The 9,552-nt window shown below is 40.2% G+C and overlaps 1 protein-coding gene across 1 annotated transcript in view; it reads left to right on the top strand.

Annotated features, from left to right (window-relative positions):
* Positions 1-9,552, top strand: part of dipk1c (divergent protein kinase domain 1C) — a 51,420-nt gene that overhangs the window by 35,505 nt on the left and 6,363 nt on the right. Inside the window, exons 2-3 of the mRNA XM_043688446.1 lie at positions 2,264-2,959; positions 6,466-6,630. Coding sequence (XP_043544381.1) covers positions 2,264-2,959; positions 6,466-6,630 — 861 coding nt within the window. The remainder of the gene's footprint in view (positions 1-2,263; positions 2,960-6,465; positions 6,631-9,552) is intronic.

Below are 9,552 nucleotides of genomic sequence, written 5' to 3'. Positions count from 1 at the left end.
TCCCGAGCAGCGCCGTGACGTGGGACTCCGTGCTCTACGGCCTGTTCCCCGGGACGCACACCAAGACGAACATCAACTGTGCCTGGAGGATCATCAACTCGGTGAAGGACGCTCTCTGGGTGATCGAAACCTGTTGATCTTCCAGCTGAAGGAGTTGACCCCGATTGAGTGTTGCAGACTGGCACATTCCAAGGTCCAGGACTACGTGTTGAGGGATGCGCTGAAGCTTGGGGCAGCTGCCGCCAAGGCGCGGTGGGGAAAGACCACCGTATAACATCTTCCTGTCTAAGAAGAACAGGGGGCCCATGCAGTCATTTGGGCTCTGCTGACGCCTCAGCTAAAAATGTAATCGTACAGACCTGTAAATAGGAATGATTATTCTGTTTTCGGTATGCAAACAAATGGAATGTTTACATATGTATGGCATGTCCAGTTGTATAGATCATCAAAGTATTTTATGAATAAAGTATATTTTTGAAATAAAAAAAAGATAGACAGCATATCATAGAGTCCCTACAGTGCAAAATGAGACCATGTGGCCCATCAATACTGCACTAACCCTCCAAACAGCATCTCACCCAGACACATCCCCACACCTGATCCACCACAGCTAATTTACCTAGTTTGCACATCCATGCACATTACAGGGTAATTTAGCAGAGCAAATCCACCTAATATCCACATCTTTGGAATGCGGGAGGAAACCAGATCACCTCATAGAAACCCACACACATACAGAAAGAACTTGCAAACTCCACATAGACAGTCACCCAAGGCTGGTATCAAACCTGGTTCCCTGGCACTGTGAGACAGCAATGCGGAGCCCTTTAAGGACTATTTGCTATGGCCAATAAAAGATACATATATTCATAGCACAATACAGCATGGAAACAAATCCTTTGGTCCAATTCACCCATGCCAACCAGATATCCTAAACTGATCTCATCCCATTTGCCAGTATTTTGCCCATATCCCTCAAAAACCTTCTTATTAATGTAACCATCCAGATGTTTTTTAAATGTTATAATTATTCCCGCCTCCACCACTTCCTCTGGCAGCTTGTTCTATACACTCACCACTCCTCCACATGAAAATGTTGCCTCTCAGCTGCCTTTTAAATCTTTCCTCTCTTGCCTTAAACGTATGTCTTCTAGTTTGGAACTCCCCTACACTGGGAAGACAACTTTGGCATTTTATCTTTTCCATGTCTCTCATGATTTCATAAACCTCGATGAGATCACCACTCATCCTCCAACACTCCAGTGAAAAAAATCCACAGCCTATTCAGCCTCTCCCTATAGCTCAATCCCAGCGAAATCTTTATAAATCTTTTATGAACCCTTTCAAGTTTCATAATATGTTCCTTTTGCAGGGAGAACAGAACTGCATGCAGTATTCTAAAAGTAGTCTCACCAATGTCATGTTCAGACACAACAGGTTATCCCAACTCCTGTACTCAATGTACTGATCACTGAAGGCAAGCCAACGCCTTCTTTGCCACCCTATTTACCTGTGACTCCACTTCCAAGGAACTAAGAAACTTTGGGGTGCAGGATCATTGTTCAGCAACACTCCCCCACTTCCCAGGGCTCCACCATCAACTGTATGAGTCCTTCCTTTGTTTTCCTTACCAAAAGTTTAACGTCTTACATTTATCTAAATTAAACTCCATCTGCCACTCCTTGGCCTATCTGATCAAACTCCCATTGAGATACCCTTTTCACTGTCCATTACAGCACCAATTTTGATGTCATCTGCAAATTTACTAACACTATCTCCTATATTCACACCCAAGTCATTATATAAATGATGAAAAGCAGTGCACCTAGCACTGATCCTTGCGGCATAATACTGGTCACAGACCTCCAGTCCAATAAACAACCCTCCCGCACCATCCTCTGTCTCCTACCTTCAAGCCAATTTTGTACCAATTGACTAGTTCCCCCTTAATTCTATTGATTACTGACCAGTAATCTTGCTGACCAGTTTACCAAGCTCTTGTATTAATTTTCATAAACCTTGAAGAAAAATATTGGAACATTCGGAATTTTTGAGAAAAGACTTAACAATTCTATCCAAGAAACAATATAAAGGTTGATGCCCAAATATTCCCTGTTACACAATATTTCAGAAGTAAAGATTTTTGGCACAGGCAACTTTCAAGTTTGATTGAGTTTTAGAAACACTATGCACATATTTTGTAGCCCTCTGTTTCAGTAAAATATTGTACAGCTGACTCTCTGTGTTTCTCTGTTTGTTTCAGTGTCAGGACTACAGGCAAGGTATCCTAACTGGAGATTTATGTGAGGATTTATGTGTGACACAGACTATGGTTTACAAACGCTGTCTTTACTACGACAAAGGGAAGAAAGTCATCCAGGCTGATTGGAATGGTCAGCCCATAATTCTGAAATCCAAACTGGAGGACTTCCTGAGCTATGAAAGTCTGTACCTATTGGATGAGCGAGAAAGCAGACCCATTCCAGATGTTGATATCCTCGTCTTTACTGCATTGGAAATCAAACATTCCTTGGGCCTGGATGTGAAGAATGTCACAGTACCGCAGCTATGGACCAAACACCTAAAAGGCAGGACAGGCTCGTTCTCTAGGGCAGAGCTGGCCAGTATGTGGTCCCTCTTTCAACAGGAGGAGTATGTGTTTTTCCAGTTGCTGCAGGACCTCAGTAAGCATGTTCTCAGAGTGATTGGCTCCTGTGGACATTTCTATGCTGTCGAGTACCTTACAGCTGGTCACGCTTGGCACCGCAGCCTGTTCTCCCTTGAGAAGCTGGTCCCCCTTTCCTGGCGAGGCAGTAGCAGAAAGGCATGGTGGCAGGTGACAAATGGAATCGCACTGAGTTTCCTCGAATTGGCCAGACATTTTGAGAATGATTTTTCTCACCAGCTTCACCTTTGTGACATCAAACCGGAAAACTTTGCCATCAGGGCTGATTTAACGGTAATTTCTCAGCAAGTAGGGAATGGGAATCAGTATCAAAAACACAGACACATTTGTTTCAAAATTCATACATGAATTTAAAGAGTATCTTAAATCCAGACTTATGTCTTTGAGATGAGGAGAAATTTCTTTGTTCAGAGAGTGACAGCCAAAGGAAATCTCTGCCATAGAAAGCAGTTGAGGTCAAAACATTGAATGTTTTCAAGAAGGAGTTGGATATAGTTCTTAGATCTAAAGGGATCAAATGATATGTAGAGCAACTGGGAACAGGATTCTGGGAAGAGCTGGATATTCAACTATGATTATACTGAATGGCAGAGTAAGACCAAGGGGCCAAGTGGCCTACTCCTCCTAAATTCTGTTTCTACATAATTAAAGACCAACTATGATCCAATTGAAAGGCAGAACAAGCTAGAGTGGCTGAGATAAATCAGTTCCTCTTCCCATGTTCCTAGATTTCAAGGACATAGATTGAAGTGCACACAGGACATGTCAATAAAGGGGAGAACTGTGTGAAGTTCTAGCTCATGATTGTTAAATGGACCAAAGCACATACGTGAGTGTGGAACAGAGACACAGCACTTTTCCCTGACAGAGGATTTATTAACTTGTGCACAATTCTCCTCATACTGGTCCAGAACCACAAGTAAAACCCTGTTTACTAAATTCACTTGACAATAACACTAGTTATCATGCAGTAATTCCTGCTAGAATTGAATGTGTGTCTGCATATATCTATGTATGTATATCTGCACATGTGCATGTGTCTACACATGCATCTGCATCTGCATTTGCGTGTGTATATCTGCACATTATGCACATGTTTGTGTCTGCCTGTACATATATAGTTTGTGTTTATGTACGTGTCTGTCTATGGATATTTTTGTAAATGCGTGTGACTGTGTGTGTGCATATGCATGTGATTATACAAGAGTGTGTGTCTACACAGTCAGTGTATATGTATGCAGGTGTATGTATGTGTGGGCTGATTGTGATTTATTCAATTTTCAGATATTAATACAGGTAAAAGATAAACTTCTTTTTACTAAAAGGGATGTTAAACACTTAAGTCAAGTGATTAAATGTATAATTTAATCCATTAATTTCAAATTCCTCTCTCCATTATTGTTCCGGAGGTTGATCTAATTATTATTAAAAGGTTGAATATTGTCTTTAAATTAACTGAGAGGGGATCAGATTCAAAGTGTTTCTATGGTAAGAGGTCTTATACTACATTAAGGGTTTTTTGCATTGCAATATCAGTTTCATGTATAAAAGAATAAGACATTTTTATAAAGATATCCATTTTTTATGTTGAAACTGAGACTGGAACCTGTGATTCTCCAGAAGCTCAAGCATTGTACACAAAAGAGAATGTTCATGGAATTTAAGTAAAACAGCAGGCTCTGTGTTCATCTTCTTGTTATCTTAACAATGCACAAGAGGTCAGTTTCATCTTCACACTAAGTCTCTAGGGCATAGTACCTGCCTCCAGAATGTTAACAAGAGTTTGTTATAGATCAAAGGAAAAATGAACTTGGCATTTTCACATTGGCCTCAATGGAACCTATTCCACCTCAAGTCAGTTATCTTTACGTGTGGTGGAAGATAACACCTATAATCACAGTTCCGAAATTGTTATACGAGTGTGTCAAGGGGCAGGCAATGGAGGGAGGGGATACTGTGTGATTATCTCTGAAATAGCATTGTTGAAATAGGTAGGGGAGTATGGAGTATGTCATTTATTATTCATCTCACCCAGTTAAGTCATTCATATTAAATTTGATCCAGACCATACAGCCTCAAACTTAACAACATAAAACTACTCACAAGTAAAGCAACAAAAGCAAAGGAATGTATACAGTTTATAGTGTAGTTGATTAATGCAGGATGTCCTAGGACACTTTCCAGCTAATGAAGGACTTCCTGGCAGTTAAACTTGGATCATGGTGACTGGTGATCTCCACTCAAAACCTGTTGAAGCTCAAGGAGTAAGAGAAAAAACAGAGGTCTTTGGAAGAAGAGGCACCAAAGAATCCGCAAATGCTGCAGAGACTTTGCAATGATTCAGAGTTTCTGGGTGTCTGCTCCCTTCACTCAGAGAGATAAACATCCTGTCCCTAGTTGGCCACTGGGAAAACTGCTTGGTCCACCAGAAAGGCTGTGCCTCAGGCCTATGTGTACTGGTAGACCCTAAGTGATAATGAGGTTTGCCAGCGGAGACCTGGCATAACTATGCTGACACTGGGCAAGTTCCTGATTGAGGGCATTGCAAATCCCAACTTCGAGAATTAATGACTGTTTATACTAATAGTCTTGGAGGATGTACGGAAGCTCAATCTAGGTGGTGGGATGAGTTTGTTGGAACAGTCATTGATTTTCAATTTTACAAGTAAGCAAGTACATATGAAGAGCAGATCAGAGGCTAGGAATCCTGCAGTGAGTAACTCACATGACTCCCCAAAGCCTGTCCACCATCGACAAGGCACAAGTCAGGAGTGTGATAGAATATGCCACTTATCTAGATGACAAGAATTTGAACACTCAAGAAGCTTGACCCCATCTAGGTATAACAGCCCTCTTAATTGGCACCAAATTCAATACCTTTCACAATCATTTCCTTCGCCACGATGTACAAGATGCACGGAAACAACTCACTAAGGCTCCTTCAGCAGAATCTTCTGAACTTCTGACCTCTACAGCTTATAAGGAGGAAGGCAGCAGATATATGGGAACACCACAACCTGCAATTCACCTCCGTGGCACATACCATCCCCTGGTTTGGAAATGTATTGTCATTCCTTCCCTGTCACTGGCTTGTGTTAGGATGTCCCTCCCTGACACAACAGTGGGTGTATCTACAACACATGGACTGCAGCAATTCAAGAAGGCAACTCACTACCACTTTCACCAGGGCTATGAATCCCGCAACAAATAGAGATGGAAGTACTAAATGCCCAATAAATGCTTCCCCAGCTGATCTTCACATCTCAAGAACAAACATGAAAGAAATTACTAAGACAATTTAACCATCAGAAGGGGATGATATCAATATTAAAAGCCTGAATTGAATTTGAATCAAAGTGCTGCCCTGTCATCTTCTTCCCATAGAAAGTCTTAATCTAGAAAAAACTAATAGGAAGGTGTTTATTTAATGCACAAGTGCCTTTAGTGATGGTTGAAAGTTTTGCATTTTCAGTCTTTAATATCTAGAATCAAGTAAAAATATTTGTTCCTACAATTATATTTGATCATGGTTAAATTCATTCCTTGTTCAATTTCTGTCTTTATTTAAACCACACTAAGTTTCCCATCCATATCTCATTAACATAGCAAATAGAAATGTTTCTGAACACATTTAAGGTTGTATTTATTAATGATGATTGGGAGCATTTTCTATCATATGTAAACTCATTTATAAAAAAATTATGAACAAATAGCTCTTTATTAAAGACTGGTAAAACTAAATTGAGGGTTTAAATAGTACTTCCATTTTACTGTTACAGGTTGTTACAATTGATGTCGACATGGCATTTTTTGAACCCAAAATGCGTGCCATCCTTGAACAAAATTGTACAGATGATGAAGACTGCAACTTTTTTGACTGTTTCTCCAGGTGCAATATTAAGACTAAAAAATGCAGAGCAGACCGTTCAAATAATAACCTCCAGGTAAGTTGTAATTTTTTACTTTAAAATTTCATAAATAATTGTTTTTAATTATCATTAATTTTTGATGTAATATTCTAAATGGAATATTAGATGCAATTAATGACCATTATGAATATAACCAGCAAATTGGTTCACAAATTGGCTCAGTGGTTAGCACTGCTGTCTCACAAGGCCAAGGACCCGGGTTCGATTCTAGCCTCAAGTGACTGTGTGGAGTTTGCACATTCTCCCCCTGTCTGCGTGGGTTTACTCCCACACTCCCAAGGATGTGCAGGTAGGTGAATTGTCATGCTAATGTGCCCATAGTGTTCATGGATGTGTAGGTTAGGTGCATTGGTCATGGGAGATATGGGGTGGGGGTTCTTCGGAGAGTCAGTGTGGACTTGCTGGACCAAAGGCCTGTTTCCACACTGCAGGGATTCTATGAAATCCTAGTTCCAGCTTCTTCTATGGCTGAACAGTTACTCATTGCCTTTCAAAGGCTTCTGTGTTTCTTGTCTCTCCAAGTGGCATTTCTATCCCTGTTTATCAACTGTTATAGTGAGGAAGCAGGCCATTTGGCCTATCAAGTCCACACCACTCCTCCCAATAGCATCCCACCAACCCTGCATTTTCCATGGCTAACCCACTGAGCCTATACATCACTGGACACTATATGCAATTTAACTTGGCCAATACACTTAACCTGCACATCTTTAGACTATGGGACGAAACTTGAGAACATGAAGGAAACCCGTGCAGACACAGGGAGAACATGCAAACTCCCATAGGCAGTCACCCAAGGGTGGAATTGAACCCAGGTCCGTGGCCTTGTGAGGCAGCAGTGCTAAGTACTGAGCCAATGTGCATGCTGCATCTGCATGCTAGCTTTCACTAACTTATGATCAAGAACCTTTGACATTGACACTTTCCAATATCTCATAATTTAAGAAATATTCTGCATCTTATTTCTTCCTATCTTCTTTACACGTTTCCACAGTATATTCCATCTGCCATGCTTTCAAACACTCACTCAGCCTGTCTAAATCCCCTTGAGGTTTCGTGGCATCTTTTTTGTTGCTTGCATTCTTGCCAAGTTTTGTACAATTTGCAAACTCGGCAATATCACAAGTAATCTCCATATTACAATTATTGATATAGATGGTGAACAACTAGGCCCAAGCACTGATCCTTATAACCTCCATTATTCATAGCCTGCCAACCTGAGAACAGCCCAGATTTGTGTGTTGGGCTTTACCCAAAAGCCTTTTCAAAGTTCAAATACATCTCATCCACTGTTTCCCACTTATTGGTTCTATGATATTCTCAAAAATGTTAGTAGTTTGTCAAACAAGATTTCCCTTTCACAAATCCATGTTGACTCTACCCAATCCAACACTTATTTTTTAACTGTCCTTTGTAATCGATCGTAGTATGTTCCCTACTGGTGATACCAGGCAAACATGTCTGTAATTGTCTGTGTTCTCTGTCCTTTCTTTCTGAAACAATCATGTTACATTTGCAACTTTCCAATTTGCAGGCACTACTACATAATTAATAGAATTTTGAAAGACGATGCATCATGACCTCTGTAAGTGGGTTTTCTCTTTCAACCTCTAGAGTGAACACTATCGGGACCTGGTGACGACATCTTTTAGTCCTGTTAATTTGCCGAATTTTACTTTTTTATTAACACTAATTCCTTTAAGTTAAACACTCTCAGTAGACCTTTGGATCTTAATTATTTCAGGGAGACACAGTGTTCTTCCTCTGTGAGGACAGATGCAAAGCAATGATATGGCTTTTCTGCCATTTTTCTAATGCCTATATTCCTCCTGTCTCTGCCTATAATGGACCTTCATTTTGTCCTTGCTAATCCTTTTATTTTCACATATTTATAAAAGGAGAAATTGGAGAGAGACCACTTGTAGTGGTTTAACCTGAGGGCCTCCGGTGAGCAGAAATGTTGAGTCCCCACTCATGTAGCCTGTTCTTCTTCCACCTCTCACTTGGAACTCCCTTCTTCCCTCGAACCTTGTAGACACCTTCTTTTCCCTCTTGCACACTCTTCTCCCAGCTCCCTCTTGCCTCCTCCTTCTCCCAAGCCCTTGCAGCCTTCTTCTGTTCCCAGCAAAGCCTCTCCACAGTAACATCCCCTCCTTCCAAAGTTAGCTGACAGTAATCTCCCATTCAGGCACAACCTGACAACAGCATTCTGTTTAAAATGTTTTCTATAAACAGTCACATTTTTAATTTGAAAGAATACATCTCCACATTTGAAATTAAATCAGCTTCACACATGACATTAAATATTATATTAAAGTAACAATGTGAAATAAAATGATGGATACATAACTTGTTTTTAAACTTGCATTTTTTTCATAGCTTGTAAGTCATCATAAATATGCAACAATTGTGTAATTATAAACATGGTGATAATAAGGGCATCTTTGGAAATTCATATACAATTGACCAAAAACTGGGAAGATTAGCAAGACTCATTTGTCAGTCCAGATATGCAACGACATGTGCTTTCAATATAATTCCCCGAGCACATTTTAATCAGCAACATTAAATTTATAAAAATCATTAACAAACTATAAGAACGGAAATTGAAGCAGATGGTAACATTTAAAGTATATATAACTGCCCTTTAAAAACAATTACTATTTCTGCCAGATCTTACAGGGAGACACTTGAACCACTGCCTGGAGAAGTAACAGTTTATCAGTGCTGTGCACTTTATTAATCTATAAACCAGCCAACAAATTCAAAAGATTTACAGATTCACCATGAGCTGTGAACCTCAAGAGCTGGCTGGTTGATTAACCCTGCTCCATTATTTACTCAGGCAAATAGCATCCTGCCCTTTGACTTCCAGTTATGTTTTAAGAAATTGCTGGATTTTCACATTAATTGGCCTTAAACCTACTGCTGAAAGAC

The sequence above is a fragment of the Chiloscyllium plagiosum genome, chromosome 4 (assembly GCF_004010195.1).
Source record: "Chiloscyllium plagiosum isolate BGI_BamShark_2017 chromosome 4, ASM401019v2, whole genome shotgun sequence".
In the NCBI taxonomy this organism is placed as follows: Eukaryota; Metazoa; Chordata; class Chondrichthyes; order Orectolobiformes; family Hemiscylliidae; genus Chiloscyllium; species Chiloscyllium plagiosum.
This window is presented reverse-complemented; position numbering and strand designations above follow the sequence as displayed.